The sequence below is a fragment of the Aulostomus chinensis genome, chromosome 5 (genome assembly GCF_037954235.1).
Source record: "Aulostomus chinensis isolate RoL2024-O1b breed Wild chromosome 5, RoL_Achi_v1.0, whole genome shotgun sequence".
Classification (NCBI taxonomy): Eukaryota; Metazoa; Chordata; class Actinopteri; order Syngnathiformes; family Aulostomidae; genus Aulostomus; species Aulostomus chinensis.
The window spans coordinates 17270598-17289073 of NC_141324.1; the positions used below are offsets into that span (position 1 = coordinate 17270598).

Consider the following 18476-nt stretch of genomic DNA (forward strand, 5'->3'; position numbering starts at 1 on the left):
ATTGCTGAGGACAGCGTCGATGTTAAACTCCTCATGTTTTGGTTCCTAGTTGTTGTGTCACAACTTCAAAACCCAGCTAGTTTTCAGGCCCATTTTACCATAAAGATAAGAATATGAGTGCACTGCATATCTCAAGAATATCTTGACCTATCTGAAGTACATCTGTTAACTCTCACATACTGTTCAAATCCCTTACCTTCAGAGTATGGTCCGGGTCAAAATTGACCTGGCCCAAGAATTGCCCTTGTAGCAAGTATTTTCAGTAAAGTTAGAACCCCAAACCTATTCATCATGTTTAAATGACCTATGCTCCTTCAAAAAAATGATTGATAGTCCTTCCTTAATGTTTCAAAGGGCAGGGAAAGTGTATTTTTTAAGTTTTAACACCACTCGTGATTGGTGAAATATATATTTTGGAGAAGAATATCTATTACACAGGATAATTTAATGTAATAAAAAAAAGTCATAATGATTTGTATTTATTCTATTCCATCCATCATCCATCCATTTTCTTCCACTTATTCCTGTTAAGGGTGGTGGGGGCTGGAGCCTATCCCAGCAGCTTTCAGAGTTCACCCTGGACGGGTCTCCAGTCCATCGCAGGACCAACACATAGAGACAGACAACCATTCACACTCACAGTCACACCTACAGTCAATTTAGAGTATCAATCAGCCTCGTCCCCTCTTGATGTCTTTGGACTGTGGGAGGAAGCTGGAGTACCAGAGAGAACCCACACAGGGACAGGGAGAACATGGAGACTCCACACAGAAAGATCCTGTGATGGAGCTGGGACTCAAACCTGGAACCTTCTTGCTGTGAGGCGACAGCGCTGACCACTACACCACCATGCAGCCGGTGACACAGTTATACCGTGGATGCTTCTTGAGCAGGGCCAGGCTCAGATTCCTGCACTGCCCTCTCAAATGCTGCTGAGGCTTTTGTGCGGGGAGGCGTTGTCGTTTTTGCATGGAAGGAGCCACAAGGGCCTTTCCAAGCTCCTCCAAAAAGAACCTCCTCCAGTTCTCCTTGCTTGCCTGCCAGGTTGGGTTTAGCTCACTCCAAATCACAAAGGCATTGTACATGGATATGTCAATGATGATGTGGAATATGACAAGGGGCCAGCAGGCAGTTTTCCTCTTGCAGCTGTATGTGCCTGTGACTTTATCAAGATTGTCCACTCCTCACTTTCTGCATCGTAGTCAAGGATGATAGCAGGTTTTTGGTCTTCCTGAGTGCTCACTCCTGCAGCCTTAGGTAGTTTGCTCATGAGGATCACATTCTTGTTCTTCTTCGGCATGTATGAGACAACTGTGGTGTCCTGAGTAAAGGCACACATCGAAGAAAAGACCTCTCTTCCCCTTCTTGCAGTCAGGGAAAGTGGCAGCTCAGGTTTGTTCCTCCTCACAGTGCCAAACATTGTGATTTTTTTTTCTTCAGCAGCACCTGACACAGCTCATGAGATGTGAAGAAATTATCACAGGTCCTCTCAGCCCTTCTGTCATTTCCAGTACAACCCACATGCCTTGTTTTAAGGTCATCTTGACCTCTGTCTCCTCTTTCCCTCTTTATAAATTCACACCAACATGACATATAAATTTGACCCCACTGGTAGATGTAAAATCCATCTAAATAGATACGGGTCAAATTTGACCCGTAACAGCCTCGAAAGGGCAAAAATGTGTAGCACATATACAAAATTATGTATCAATATTTTAAAATTATTTTCATGTATTTTGGGCCACTTCAGGAAAAGTCATCAAGTTTCAGGCTTAAAGAATGACGTTTAGTGTGTTTTTACTGCTGTCAAAAGTCAAAACAGGTCACATTTGACCCGAACAGTATGTAAGGGTTCATGTTTAGTCACCATCAGTGAATGAAAGTTGACTTTGCTTTTGACCGTTACGCGATGGCTGACTCCAAAACGGCTGCAAACGATGATGAACACGTTCCAAACCGGCGTCCGCCTCATAAATATGATGAAAGGAAAAAGGAGAGTGAGAGGGGGGAATGTAAAGAGGAGTGAAAAGAGTTAAATTTGTCACCCTGCGGGCTGCCTGACCCCCTATAGCCGAAAGCAGGGCCATTTAGGGACAAACAACAAAGAGTGTGTCAGCAGGGGACAGGAGAATGATGGGGTATTAACGGTTTGGGGTTTTTTTGGGGGGGGGGGGGGGGGCGTGAATGTGTGTGTGTAGAAATCCTGCAAAGCATGACACCTTACAGCCTTATCCTTCAGACTCAAGAACACACACAGGAGTTTATGCTTGTGTGTGTGTGTGTGTGTGTGTGTATAGGTGAAGATAGAGCATAAAGGAAGTCTGAGCTCCGAGACAGACAAGCTGAAGCGAAAAACGAGGGACTAGAAAGAAAATGGAAACAGTCAGTGTGGGCAGAAGGATGGAGGTGAAGAATGGGAGGATTTGCTGCTATTTCTACCAGCTCAGTAAGACTGCTGAAGTAGCAGGTACATAAATCACACACACACACACACACAAACACACACACACACACACACACACAGTCACTCCAACTTGTACGTGAACAGCAGCTTCCAGCAACTCAAACTAAAGACATACTCAATTCTCTTTTCTGTTTTGCCCTAAATGAATCACTTTGTTCTTTTATTTATTCCTTGACTTAAAATGTATTTCCTTCCTAATGCATCCAAGAGAATTTTTACATGTGAAACTCGGAGATGATTTTCATAGGAAGGAAATCAATAATTGACGTAGCCACATGTTATTTCACTTGATGGAGGGGGGGGGGGGGGCTTGAGAACTGGGGAAGAGTGAAAAAAATGTAAAGTCAAAGAGTCAAACCAACACAATTTATGCTGTAACTATATTCTGGTCACATACACACTCAAACATACGCGCACACACAAACACACACTTTGATTTTACAACTCTGTTTCTACTCCACTGCAGATGTGTCTCTGTTTAAATGATTTCTGCAATATGAATTAAATCCTTCCTTTTAAATCATATATGATACCTACAGGCACACAACACACACACACACACACACACACACACACACACATAGGGAGAGAGAAAGAAAGAGACAGAAATCCATGGAAGTGTTATGAGCCAAGCAATTCATGTTTTAGAATTTGAGTCTTCATGCTGAGCAGAGATGTCTGAGCTCAGAGCAAATTCAGCTGTCCAACTACACACACACGCACGCACACACACACACACACACACACACACACACACACACACACACACACACACACACACGCAGTGGAAGAAAAACCATACCCAAAAATGAAACAGGCCTCCCACTGGTGTGTGTGTGTGTGTGTGTGAGAGAGAGAGAGAGCGTGTCAGTGCACATGAATTTGCATTACATACATTTTTTTTAGATAGGTGAGACCTGTTAGTGTTTGAGATTGAAACTGGATGCATGTGTATACTTGTGTGTGTGTGTGTGTGTGTGTGTGTGTGTGTGTGTGTGTGTGTGTGTGTGTGTGTGTGTGTGTGTCACTGAAGCCACTGAAGCGCAGCCTTTCATGACCCACTCTTGTTTTTCCTGCTCACCTTCCATGTCACCTTGCCCACCCCGCCAACCTCCATCCCCTGGGTTCAGAGTTCACATCCATCCCCTCCGTCTACTCCTTCTCTTCTTCGCCTCCCAATCATCAGTCTTTCTTCTCTCCATCCATCTCTCTCGTGCAAATTCAATCAACCTCTTCTTATTCTCCTTAACTCACTCATCCACTTTTTTTTTTTTTTGAACATGCTTCCCTCCCCTTGTTGCCCCTGGTGTGAGGCGAGCCGGCGCGGGTCTTGTCTGTCAGCGTATGAATAATTGAGGCGTATTGAGTCTGGTCAGCAGATGGTGAGATAGCTCCTCTGAATCTATCTGGGCTCTTTAGGAATTGCTGAGTGTATGCTGACACCCACCCAGTGAAGACCCACAGGAGCAAGGAGGGACACACCCCAAATGTCTTGTCTCTCTATCAGCACCTCCACTTGGACACGTATGCAGGTGGTGCAGATATGCAACAGCAGGAAGCTGAATTTATTCCTACACACACAAACACACACACACACACACACATGTGCCCACCACATGTGGAAACACATACAAGTGACACACCATCCCCTCCTCCTGCACCTGCTCTAACAATAGGACAGATGGATTTTGTCCAAAATCTCCTACTTATCTGTTAACGCCACACTGCCCCCCCCACCAGCGTTTATCCTCACTGCTCACTTGGCCATCTCTTTATACCTCACCTCCTGCAGGCCCCTTGCAGCCACAAGAAGCTGCCCTGTTTCTCCATGCTTGACAGCACCTACAGGCAGTCGGCACCCCCACTGACCCAGAACCCCTAAGCCGCCGTGACCCCCCCCCCCCATACACACACACACACACACCTCCCCCTCCCCTCAAGAGTCACATGAGTTAACCCAAGCTCTTGTCCCACACGCAAACAACGTTCTGTTCACACACAACTGATCTCCTAACGCCCCCCCACATACACACACTCTCAACTTTCTTTTAATCCCCTCCCTCTCTCTCGCTCTCGTCCCCTTCCACTCCACACTCTCTTAATCCCATCTACCAAAGCAATTTGAGCTGGTTCCACTTTTTATCTAAATCATTCAAGAATGGTGCTGAAAAAAAATCAAAATAAAACTGGCGATAACAAGAACTTGTTTCATTTTCGTTTTGCCGAACTGCATTCTTGCCAGCATCTTGTATTTTTTTATCCCCTGGACCTGAATTTGTTTGTTTGTTTGTTTCTGTTCCTTCCTGAGCAGAATCTGTCAAATCTTGACCTCTTTTATGTTTCAGAAAACAGAATAATGACAGAAATGATAGAGATTACAACAATAGAAAGCAGATAAACATAACTTGGGCCAAATGCGAACTTTTCCCAGAGTGCATTTGTGTTTTTTAGAGCGTTTCTGTGCAGTTGCAGAGTGCTGCAGGCCAGTTAACGTTATGAGTCTCTTAGTAGCCTCCCAGAATTGTTGTTCTCAGCTCATCCTGGAGGCAGACGCACAAAACTGCGGTGAAACGCACGTGACAGTGCACGATAAATCATTCACCTACAAAATAGAAAAGATACCAAAAACAGAACACAGCTCAACTGGAAATTGAAGTTAAGGCGTTCAAATAACAATGTTACAATTAAAAAATGGCAAGGAGTTATTTTGGTGTCGTTTGTTTGTTTGCTTACAGGATTATGCAAAAAAACTACAAGCTGAAACATCATCACACTTGATTCAGACATTGTAAAAACCTGCCCGAGTTTACTTTGGATGCATGGAGTCATGCACATTCTCCCTGTTCATTTCTTTTATAATTCCCATTTTCAGCGGCGTATTTTGATTTGTTCATCTGCTCCCTGCTCTATTAATACACCTAATGGACACACACACACACACACACACACACACACACACACACACACACATACATACACAATCACTGGGCTCCATTCCATTCAATATACTCTTCTGCTGTTATTATTAACATTTCTTCATTTGAACCATTTGTTATACAACCTCCCAGCTTCTCACCTTTCCTTATGGGCTTCACTGAACAATGATGATGTCACACACAGCCAAACGGAATAGATCATTTGGTGTTTGCGGTAATTTACTGTACGTCAAAATAAGTAGGACAAGTCTAAAAGACCAGCTTGCATTGAACTGATAAGAAATGAGATTTCTACCCTACATTCTGTGAGTGACTGCACTGTGCTACGTCAGGTTCAAGTCGCTGTGGTTCCGTGCCCTTTCTCTGTCTTTTTTCTCACACAAGTGCTTGTATAAGGTCAAGGATGAAGCTGTGCGTACGCTACATTCTCCTCATCAAAAAACACGAAGTTAATTACTTAACCTGATCAAGATCAGGGTTTCTCATTTAGATGACATTTAGGTAACCAGGCTAATGATGAAAGCTAAGAATAGCTACATGACTTAAGTGGAAGTAAATGTACTAGAGTGAGACTGTAGCATATGTGCTATTGTCTTTCCTGCTGGCTGTGTCATTGCTGCGTAGCAAGGTTGAGGGGCATGCTGCCTTCCTGGGGCTTGATATTTTATTTATCATGAGTGTGCGTGAGAGGAAGCTAGAGAGAGAGTGAAAGAAGTGACTCATGAGGATGGAGGTGAGACAGAAAGAGGGGGGACAGTCTGCAGGGGGAAGGAAGGAATATATCCCACCGAAATGAAACAATAAAGCTGGAGCAAGAAAGCACGTTATGAAAGAATGTTGTAATATTGTTTGCTGTACACATCTGTTTGCCTTCTGAGCTCTCTCTTTCTCTCTTGGGCAGATGCTAACATCCAAGAGTGCAACTGCATACTGATGCTGTGTTATACACGTCACATGCTGGCCGAGCCTGATGTCCTCGTCTTCACACCACTGGAACTAATAACACAGCACTCCTTCAAAATGAACCCCTCAGGTTAGAGAAACACACACACACACACACACACACACACACACACGCTTCTTCTTGTTTTTCTTCTTCTTCTTCAGGAAAGAAATTAATGAGATGTATCACCTAACGCACAGGGACAATGTTAGAGAAGCAGTCATCAGTTACACGAGAGGAAGCAGAGTGACCTCTTAGCCACTGGCTACACACACAAATATGCTCCATTATTAAAATGTGTGGCAAAGTTGACGACATATCATCATATTAACACAAACGTTTACATCCCCTGCAGGCTGCAGCCACGGTGATTAATTGCTGTTGTTAATTTGTGTGCGTTCACTCTTACAAATGATGCCAATTACAGGAACCCTCAGTTCCGTCGCATGTGTGGATTTGCGATGTTACTTGTTGTTTAACAAGCACAGTAGCTGACGGTATTGATGGGATTTGACATGGCCGATGTTGGCTCTCAGCCGAGAAATGCGGACCTCTTTATTCATTTGAATATGACCAAGAACAAAACAGGGGCCGAGGAAAGATCAGGTGATTGGGGACAAACCAGGGTGAATTATTCATGTTGACGCAAAGATTCACCATTTATATATATATAATGGATCGAGTTCAGGTTTGTTTCGTTTGCGCTGTCCTTGACCCGCTGTGGCTGTCTGCTGATGACCAAACACACGGAACAATCCCACCTCGATCACTGGTGTTAATGATACAAACAGTTGTTGGTCTGCTCGTGATCAAACGAGACAAAATACAAAGTTTTTTCCGCCACGGTAACTATTGTTTTGTTTTGTCTGAGTATTACAAAGAGTTGTGAAGCCCGTCCCATGTCTGATAGAAGCCTTCAGATATGCTACTCCTGAAATCAGTGTGTGTGTATAAAAGTAAGAGTGAGAGGGAATGTGTGTGTGTGTGTGTGTGTGTGTGTGTGTGTGTGTGTGTGTGTGTGTGTGTGTGTGTGTGTGTGTGTGTGTGTGTGTGTGTGTGTGTGTGTGTGTAAGTATGCAAGGCTCCAGTATCATGCTGCTTCTAGCTGACTGTGCCAGAGAGGTCAAGGCAGCAGCACAACAGTGGAACTTGTAGCAGTATGAAGGTATTCTCCCTGCAGCAGGTCTCTCCCCGCCTGAACCTTTACAACTGGAGCAGCTTAAAAAGCCCTGCTCAGCACAGACAGAAGCCTATGTGTGCCTGCAGGCTTGCTGAACTGAACAAACCTTGATGGAAATAGCACTGTAGATATCTCTACCCAGTCACTGGATACTTTCTCCTCAACTCTTGAGAAAATAATCTTACAACACTAGAAGCAGTAGAATAGTTTAATATTTACTGTTTATGTACCCTAAACACGTATTTGTCACATCAGTATATGTAATCTGTCATGACAATAACGGAGCATTTTGTTTGTTTTTGAGGCAAACTGACATTCAGCTAACTGTACGACACACTCAACCAGTCACACCCTCTGTCTTCATAGAGGAAAAGGCATTTAAAATTCAAATATAACATTTTCCCCCTGTAAGAATGTAACATTTAAACTTTCCAGCCTCGGATAGTTTGTGAGAGCAACATAAAACGCAACAACAAATGCACTTTATTTACACTAGAAATACAATTTGACACCAACGCCGAGACGGTGTTAAGACGATTCTGTGCAGGCGCTCACCAGTTTGCACCTACAAGAGTTTATTTCTGGATCCGAGTTTCTTTTAGTTTGTAGGAAACTTGCTCCAACCACTCACCACTGCTTTAACAGACCACAGCTCTGTGCAAGAGCAATAAAAGCTCCTTTTACACATTTGTAAAATGCCTCATAAAGACCCAAAGACCCAGAAAATGGGGAGGAAACAGCCATTGTCTATCCTCGACAGGCTCCTGCAATATTCATGCTATCAGTGTTGCGTTGTGGAGCTTTACAATGAATTATTGAATTAAAGCACTGAGAGCAAGACCTTTAAAATGTCTTTAGCTCCATTAGTGTAATAGGGCAATCATACTGTGATTCTTTCAAAAACGGGAAAAAATAATAATTCTGACTGACTTGGCACTCTCTTCCATCCGCACCACTAAACCTGAAAGTTGAAAAGAGTTCCCTTGAAATCTGAGAAAGCTCTGAGCGTTTCCTCCCTGGTGTAGCTCCTCCTCCCCCGTTTCATCCTAATACCTCCACTTCCCCTGCATAAATGTATCATTACAGTATCATTATGTGGATGGTATATCCCCCCAGCCTCCATTTACAGGGACTTAGGTACTGTGTTCTGGGGCTTACGTGAACCCATTATGTCATTAAGTCATTATGAGCTGGGACAGAGAGGAAAATAATACCCATAATAGGAGCTACGTCGGGCTCGACTCAAGTCTGTACTCCCAGACTTCCTGAGTGTGTGTCTGTCTGGTTCTGGACCAGCATGCGTAGTGTCATGTTTTTGCAATTTTGTTTTCCCCTCTAACCCCCCTCCCCCCAAAAAAAACAAAAAACAAAAAAAAAAGGAATATTGCAATCAAAACTTTCAGTCCAACTCACCCCTGAATTAGGATACGCTGTCCAGCCCAGTTCAGCTGTGGCCACTCGAGTGTCCATCACGGTTTCTGCAGACAAAAAAAAAAAAGAACGAGTTACAGACATATGGAACAAAAACATCTATTTTCTGAGTATCATTCCACGGACTTGAACTGCATTCAAGCCCCAGTGATCGCTTGACACTATCATCGATGAACAGAAAAAAAAAGAGATGAATCCTTCACAGCGGCATTTCATCCGTCTCTGCTTAGATGTCTGTTATGACAAGAGACATGGAAACAAAGTCTTAGCACTCTGCTGGAGGGAACGTCTGAAAGCCTCCGTCATGCTGTTAAATACTGCAGCTTTCTATTGTGTTCTCTCAGCGTGAGCACAAATCTATAGTATGCACATTCGGCCTTCTTCACTTCCTGTGTGTGTGTGTGTGTCTGCACGTCTGTGCCTGTGTGCGTGCGCGTGTACGCGTGCGTGTGGTATCCATTTATGGAAATGTCATTCATGCCCACCCCCACCCAAAAAAAGTGGATATTTTTGGATTTGTCTGTGTGGTCTGAGTTTTTTTTCTTCTTTTTTTCTGCGCATCTAAATATAGTTGGACATAAGCAGCTGTATGTGAGAATGTTCATGTCAGAATCAGGCTGATCGGACGTGAAAATCCTGCAAGTTCAAAGGCTGCGTGATGACATTTCTATCATGTGTCAAAAATTTAAAAAAAGAAAAGAAACTGGGCGATGAAGGCTCAATTACACGGAGACGCAGGGAAAAAATAGAGATGAGTACATTTGGGAACTTCTGTCAGGAAAAACTGATACTGAATACATTTTAAGAAATGACTTCATTACCATGAGGGTTGTGAACTGGTTATGAGAGTATTTCCGTTCGGTCTGATAGGGACAATCTTCTGTGTGTGAAAGGACAATTCCAGACAATACCCTGACCTGTCAGGAGGATCAAAACTACGTTTTTAAGAAGCTGCTTCACAAATGCAGAGGAAAATATCCAAATTTGGGCTTTTATTCAGTCCAATTGGGGACATTTTCCCCAAAAAATCTGGGCTGCAGAGGTCCTCATTACCTCTGTGTCTTGCGGTTGCAAATGTTGTTGAAACATGGATAATAATACAAGTGGTGAACTTCTACTGGAGCTCCGGATCAAAATGTCGATCCTGGATCACGAGAAAGGTTTTTGATTTGTCCCACTGCAGATGGGTTTGGACCAAATCCCTCAGATTCATATGAAGTCGTTGAAACGAGAACATTTATATCCTGTTATAAATGTCTAATCGGGAGGAACTGTCTGCTTTGCTTTCTTTCTAGCAATCCAAAAAATATCAAAAAGGTTCCAGTTCCAAGTTAAGGAGGAGAGGATACTCACATTTCATTGTTTTATTTTTATTTGATCGTTTTTGGCTCACATCCCTGTAAACAAATGTTTCGGCATATGTGCGTTTCACTAGGATATGAAACAGTGGGAACCGGATCCAGTAATTTGGGAACCAATCACCTTCCTTCAGAATAACCTTCAGAATGCGTCACAGTTGGATCATCCGCGTTACCTGCCTGGTTTGTTCTTTTGTGCTCTGAGCTTCATGGTTTCAGGGCTCGTTTGGTTTGTCAGACGCACGTTAGACCACGAGGACATAAAAACACGTTAAAAACACAAGGACTTTATAAATCCTTGGACTGATATTTTCTTCCTACTTCCTAGTTTTTCCAGGACATGCAACACAGAGGTTTGATGAGCTGTTGGAGCGGCAGAGGTGTCATATATCTGATGCTACATGGAGAAACACCAAGATGACCTAGTCTCTCTCCCACTCCCTCCTCTGTGACAAACAGATCTGGCAGCCCACCAAAGATGTTTGTCAGCTCCGTCTTGAATTAATCAATCTACTTGATTGACATCTGCTTGGTTGGCAAATCTGATAAAGCTCTAGACAGAATAGAAGGACTGTGTCCATGTGGCCTTTCTCTCTCTCTCTCTCTCTCTCTCTCTCTCTCTCTCTCTTTCTCTCTCTCTCACTCTCTCTCACACACACACACACACACACACACACATATTTATAAAGTGATTGACTGATTGACATGTCGGCCATTGCAGTATCATGACATATTCATAATTTACCCTCTAAGAGACATTCATTCTCTGACCTACACCTTTTCGTCTCACAGAGAGCAAACCAGGACATATTTAACCTGCCTGCCACAACAAGCACACAACTGCTTTTGTTGTGCCCACAGAAAAAAAGTGTGAGACAGGGGGGTTAATGGTATGTCTGTGCGATGATGTGCACTAGATAAAGAAGGGTGTGTGGGAATTTTTCTGAGGAACTGTGCTTGTTGTGTCTTGGCTGAGACATAGTCCACAAGCACAGCAAACGGTTGGCACTGGTTGAAAAGAGAGACATTTCTCTCTGATTAAATGCACAGACACAAGCAGCAAGAAGAGGTTCCAACCCTTTTACATCCTCGTCTTCCACAGGAAGCACAACCCCGCAGCTGTTGCTTCTTTTTTTCTTCTTTTTTTTCCTTTTTTTTCTCAAATCTGAACTCGCAGCGATTTATAAATCATTGCAAATGATGGAGCAGTCCAAGCCTGTCATCTGTAGTTCATGTGGTCTTGGTAAAAAACAAAACAAAAAAAAAACAAAAAAACAAAAGTACAGGGAGTGAATGACAAGCAACGGTGAAGGAAAGGAGGCCTTTCATCCTCCACCTCCACTTACTGGGGAGGAACTATCCTCAGACATGAAACCATTTAGCCTAGGTAATTCCACTGCACACACACGCACACACACAAGCCAACTCAGAGAGCAATTTTCTGTGTACACCTTCAATGACAGCCTTGTTCACACCCAGCTTCAATCAGAGTATTTCAATTTCCTTAAGACCAGCTTCGCCTTGTCTTGTTTCCACAAGCAGCCAGCTATAGCCTGTCTGCCTGCCCGCTTGTCTGCCTGCTTCCCTGCCCTGCCTCCCTGTCTGCCTGCCTGCCTGCCTGCCTGCCTGCCTACCTGCCTGTGTGACTCGCTGTCAGCTGGGGAGATAGGAGCATGAAACAGCCCTCACCGCCAGCCAGCGTTGTGGGGACTGCCAGCCCTTTCTCAGGGGAAATCACAGAAGCTTTAGTCAAATCACACAGGCACCTGGTGGGCCATTTTCCATTTCCTATTGAAGGGAAAAGAAGATGGGAAAAAGGCCCGTGATGGTAAAGGGGGAGACAAAAGAGGGTCAGACACTCATGGGAGAAGGGTGGGGGGCAGTTGAACCGTGTCATGTGACCTAATGTCTGCTATTAGCAGAATATGGGAGTAACAGATGAGTAAATGGAGTATGCTAAGTGGTTATTAGCAACGGGGTGGAGCTCCCACACCTGTCCACACTGGCAGTTGGGATTTGGAAAATGTCCCTAGTGTGTGTGTGTGTGTGTGTGTGTGTGTGTGTGTGTGTGTGTGTGTGTGTGTGTGTGTTCATCAATTTAATCATAAGTGGATTTGAGGAGGTTCATTTTATACGGAGTTTAATCAGAAAAGCTGGCTCCTCTTACAAAATGACAAGCGGACACATTTTTGGATCATATATTTTTATTATCATTATTATTTTACGTAACCCCTCACTTCACAATCTGTGTGTTGTCACTGCAGTCACGAGTGCAACTGAATAACACACCTATGAAATCATTACCTGTTTCCTCTGTCATCACTTTGTTGAAGAAATCAAACTTATATAATATGTACATTCACGGCCGTTCGCAGTTGATTGACGTCAGGTCTGTTTCGCAGTGCACAAATCCGTAGGACAAAGAAGTTTTTGTTTTTTTAATTACCAATACACTATGGCTTAAGGGAGGGAAAATGTCCGATCATTCAATACCTGTAGTCATTTTTTCTGTTCCAAATCCATCCTTTGAGCAATTTAAGGTGTTATAAAAAATCAATCATCCAATATGGCTGTCACAGGATCTCAGCAACCAAAAAACAATAAGGGGCTGGCCTGTTGGAAACTCTCATAGGATTCAACTAAGTTACAATGCAGACAAAAGCACAGTATCCTGCTCAGCTAATACAACTAGCTGCCTTAGCTCCCCAAAAATATGTTCCTGCCTGCATTCTGCCGTGTCAGCTCCACCTGCAGCGCCGACAAATTAAACACCAGGTTCACAAGCAGGTCACTTATTAAGCTTAATGTTGACTATGCAACCACGGCTCATAAATCTGGAGCAAAACAATAGCTTGTAGGTGTCAGGGTGTAGCCGGGCACGCGGGCCCTGAGGACGTACCACAACGACGCGGAGCAGTATTAGCTCCTGCAAGGGATGGGGCTCATTGTCTAAGCTGCCAGTGTCCTAGTCAAGAAAAGAAAAGAAAAAAGGCTAAGATTCAACTGGGGGGGGCTGACACCTTCCAATCCCAGAATGCACAGCTCCTTCTCATTAGCAGCAAGTGATAGATCGATAGGAAATGTGAGGCTGTTTATACAGATAGAGAGAGAGAGAGAGAAATGATAGAGCGAGAGCGACTGCATTAAACATTGATGGGGGGCCCTGCAGTAGAGATCGATAAGGCAGCCCTCTTCACGCTATTACACGTCAGCAAGCGCTCGCATGATACATCACGCACACGCGCATGATTACATGTCGCTAAAAGCGCGTCTATGGAAATAGGAGCTGGTAGAGAAGGACAGCAGCGAAAGGATGGATGGAGGGATGGATTGTCCAGTTGCTCCGCCTTCTTTGAGCTCTCACTTTAACTCTGCAACTAAGAGTCGCAGCATGTCTGTCTAATCCCCCCCCCACCCCCCTTTTGTGGCCTGCCTGTATGATTGTACGGCTTCTGGTCGATAGAACATGTGCTAAAGCGCCTCACTCAAGCTCTCCTCGGCTCCTTAGTCAATACAGCGGACAATTCTCCACAGATTTCCTTTCTCGTCCCATAACACAGCTTTTCCATTCATCTATCCCTTAACCCCCCCCCCTCCCCCGCCCTGCCTCCACCATGTCCTCCTGTTCAAGGATGCTGCTACACTTTGTAATTCAATGAGACAATCATGTCCAGATGCCGAATGCCAGGCTTGAGAGGGCTTTTTCTTTGTGATTGTAGCAACAAGCCGAAATAAGATCCTCGAACAGCATTATTTAAAAAAAGGTTTTATCTTCTCTCAGATATGGAAGCAAGATGGGAGGACAATGACTGAGAGAAAGGGAGAGAGAGAGAGAGAGAGAGGAGGGTAAAAAGACAGGCAGAGATGAAAAAGCAAGAGGAGAAATCAGCAGGATTGAAATGAGCACTTAACAATGATGAAGCCCCGTGGTGGCGTGCTGAGTCTGGCATCTTAATACGAGGCTGAAAACAAAGTGACAAACACACAAGAGTGAAAGCTGCTGCGTTTCCCAAACTAATCAGCCGTCCACTCAAGGGGTGCACGGATTTAAAGAGAGAGGGGGAGAGAGAGAGAGAGAGAGAGAGAGAGAGAGAGAGAGAGAGAACAATTTGGAAGAGTAGCGAGTTTACTCACTGCACATCAGGGAGAAAAAAATAAATGAACTGTTGATGAGACTGGAAGTCCGGCAGGCAGGTTGCTTCAGGGTAAAAAAAAAAAAAAAGTAGAAGAAAAAAAGGTGATATCTGTGACTGAGTCATGGTGTGAACACAGACGCCAGACTTGTCATATCTGAGAAGGGATGCCACTCATCCTGATGGTTTAAAATAGAAGATACAGGCCACTCAACAGAAATGCATCAGAAGAAAGACACTACTACGTCTCCCCGAGGACAGAAAAAAATGACAATGTGGTTGATTTGAAAATTGAACAGAAAATAATCTGCCATCCTTTGAGACATTTAGCGCCAATCGCTGGGGTGCACAAGCCCCGCCTGGCGCATGTCTTAGAGCGGCAACAAAATGTATTAACCGCGCTCTGGGTTTGCAGTCGTTCGCTCTGGCAGAGTGAAAATAAAAATTTTCAGCATGAAAGAAGAGCAGGTCACTATTAGAAAGGAGAGAGAAGGGTAAAAAGAACAGAGAGCTGAGAGGAAGGGGGGGGGGGGCAAGAAGGCCAAGCGAAACCAGCAGCAGATGTTAGGGAGATGGCAAGATAGGGAAATGAGTATGAAAATGAATAAACATGCACTATGCAGAAAATGATGAAATTACTGGATCATTTCATTATAGCAAGGTGACTTTCTCTCTTGGCCGAACGCATGTGGGAGGCTACGTCGCCTAAACGTCGGGGCACAAGCGTGGAGTTGCTGTGGCATGGCGGCAAGTCACGCAGTCACAGCCCGATCAGCAACATTTCACCTCATACACCCTGCTGTTCTGTTCTAAGTGAACATCAGAGCTGCGCTTCAGACCTGATACCAGCATGAGCACGCTCAGGGTGCTTTGAGGTTCCATGGCTGTGACCATGTTTGGAATTGTCAGACAGTTCCTTCAGTCAATCAGCAGAACGCACCGTGTGACATCATCACATGCTAACACCAGGAACCGACATTAAATAAACTCCATTTATCCCATGTGCATCTTTTTAATCTATATAACAGAGCGAAACCGGATGTGACTCACGATTCTGAACTCGGAGTGTACTGTAGCACCCCCCCAACTCTGATTGCCTCGTAAACTTTGATGGGCGGGTCTTAGCAAATGGTTGATTTGCTGTGATGGCATCTCTTCCGGCAATATCTCCACTTACAGCTATTTTGACTCGATTTCTCGCTTGTTTCTTCAAGAAACGCCATTGTTTAAGTGTTTTTCGGTGCAGCGACAGTTGTGTCAGACATCCGTTCTCTGATCCCGGGACAGCGGCATCTGAAACGTCCCACTCTGGAGCAGCATTGTGTCGGCTTCGCTTGGTTCAGCGTTGACAAGACTAGCAGGTGTCGCTAACAGCAGTACACAGCCAACAGACAGTGAGCGAGCAGCGAGTCAGCATCTAATCATACATGAGTGGTCGGTCGCTCATTCAGCCACACAAAAACAATACATTTGTACCTAACAGCCACACTGCACCTCTATCTTGCTCTCTCTGTCTCTCTGTCTATCTATCGCTCTCTCCCTTTCCCTCCCTTGGTCAGGGGAGAGAGAGGTTAGGCACATCATTTGCATTCATTAACATTACATTAGCAGACAGAGTGATCTTTAGAAACCAGGCTGCTGGAGAGTGTCATCTTTAATTCATTATAACCCACCCACCCCTCCTGCACGCACTCCCTTTACCTTCGCCCTCTCCCCTCCCTTCCTCCCGCTCTCCTCCTTTTCTCTTAATCCAGATGCATCGTTTCTCTTCTTCTACACATTTTCCTCTCTTTTATCTTTCATCCCTTTCACTTTTATACCCTCTACTCCTCCATGTCAGTGCAGGACATGCCTAAATACACACACTTGTTAGATTTCTGGATGCACTAAACATTTTATAAGCATTGGTAAGGTCAGGCAGACGAAATATTAGGAACATCTTATACAATTACCAATTAAACAAAAACTGAAAAATTCAGTAGTATTATGGCTAAAAACTTAAATCACATCACGGAGGGGCTACGCTAAATGCAGAGTATCGCTTTCAGGCCGATCAGTGAGGATATATTCACGTTTCCATGAAAACGGTTGAATAATATCCAGGTAAGCCGGTGAAAGACGGCGATTTTCATTCAGACAAAACTCGTGACGCCGCTGACGTACTCAGCAGAAACAGAACTGGCTGTACATGTAGTATTTTAGACTGTAATGGCAGCGCTGAGGAAAATCTGCAATTACTTTATTAGAGTACCATTTAGGTGATTATTTCTATCCACCCCCTCCACTTTAAATGAAAAATATCTGAATTTATACACACGATCACAGGCTACTGCTTTTTTGTCGTTGTTTATGTACGATTACTCTGCCTCTGTGCACATACAGTAACAATATTTTAAAGATCAAAATGTATACTGTATATACCTTTAAAAAAAAATGGTGTCAATGTTAAAATGTGGAAAAAAGTGAAATTTCTGCTTGTATGTTCATGCTGTAAAACACATAGTCAGAAAAACTCAATCTTAAACCCCACTATAGCTCAACCGTAATGAATGGAATCTCTGGTTTTTTGTGGCAGTGCACCAGCAGCATAGTAACCTCGCATGGAAGCGGTGCAGCTTCCCCGCCATCACAATACTCATTACTGCAGATATTACCTCAGCCAGCCTGTCTGCTTTTAAAGAAACCTGGCAATTTGCTGCAGTAAAATGAGGTAATTACAACTCTTATCAGGCTCCTCACCTCACAAAACAGCATTTAGACGGAGTGGGAGACTTCTCTCCTCTGGTTCACTTGCTGTGGAACAAGGCTTTGGCTGCTTTCCCAGTCACTCAACCATACCCACCCACTGTCATTTATCCTCTTTGCAACTCCTGCTCCAGCCTACTCAGCTGTCCTTCCAATAACAACAAACAGAAATGTGAACACTTTAATGACACAACTAAAAGAATTCCCTGAAGCTGAAGTGTGGAAGATTTGACGTGAACCGCAAGGACCAGAATAATATCACTTTACAGCACTTAAGTCTGTGCCAAGAAATTCTCTCCTGCTTGGAGAATTGGAATATTATACTCCGAGTACCAAACTATGATGAAAATGACAATGTGATTTAACCTTTCCCATAAGGAGAATACCCTCAGAATGAAAGTCAATCGACTAGAGCTTTGACATTTCTAAACTTCTCATCTGAAAGTTGGCCGATCATCCCGTCTGCTGCCTGGAGACGCTGAGAAGACTGACAGAGAGAGGAACCGCTTCCAGGTTGCATTGGGATTGTGTAAAGCTGACATTTAGCAGCATAAGCTACACTTAATGGGCTATCTGGAGTGAGTTAAAGCATATTTGTTTTTCAAGTAGGCCAGGAAATAGTGCTGAGTGTGCAAAATGTCACTCAATGGCTTCCCACTGCAGTCCTTGACTCTAATTAAGACAGTGAGGATTAATACTGCTGTGTGTGTGTGTGTGTGTGTGTGTGTGTGTGTGTGTGTGTGTGTGTGTGTGTGTGTGCGTGCGCGCGTGTGTGAGTGTACCGAGGAAAGGGGGAAGGGATACAGTCTTGCAAAAGTTAAAAAATAGAGAGAAATAAAAGAATCGTGTTGAGTTAATGTCAAATATGTGTAAAGCGGCTCTGGAGGCCTCTTGAGTGTTACTCGCCTGGTTGGATTTTATAGCAAGCGGGGCTTTGAGGGGCAAATATGGTAGAGAAAGTCAGTTTCTGACACATAGTCAAACAATCCTAAAAAAAAAAAAAAAGTGAAACCTGAACTGAGGCCTGAGCAAACAAGAAAGTTATAAAAATATAAGACAAACAGAGACATCATCAACCGCTTTTGCTGTTTAGGGTCAAGGTGGGGTGAGGACGAGGACGAGGGTGTGGGGCGAGGTAGATAGGTCGACACCCCCCCCCCGCCACAAACAATAACAATAAACATCAAAAAATAAAAATCCTTGTTCCTTGTAGGAGGAAGCACATGATTATTCTTTGCCAATGAGCGTGTTTGAAGTATACTCCTGCTGCAGAGAGCGTCTTACTG

General features: G+C 44.0%; 1 protein-coding gene across 2 annotated transcripts in view; it reads right to left on the bottom strand.

The window, feature by feature from the left end:
* The window catches only part of ephb1 (EPH receptor B1), a 159473-nt gene that overhangs the window by 103114 nt on the left and 37883 nt on the right, over positions 1 to 18476 (bottom strand). For both annotated transcript variants that reach the window (XM_086203572.1, XM_086203571.1), the window contains exon 2: positions 8937 to 9001. In XM_086203572.1, the coding sequence (XP_086059698.1) occupies positions 8937 to 9001 (65 nt within the window). The remainder of the gene's footprint in view (positions 1 to 8936; positions 9002 to 18476) is intronic.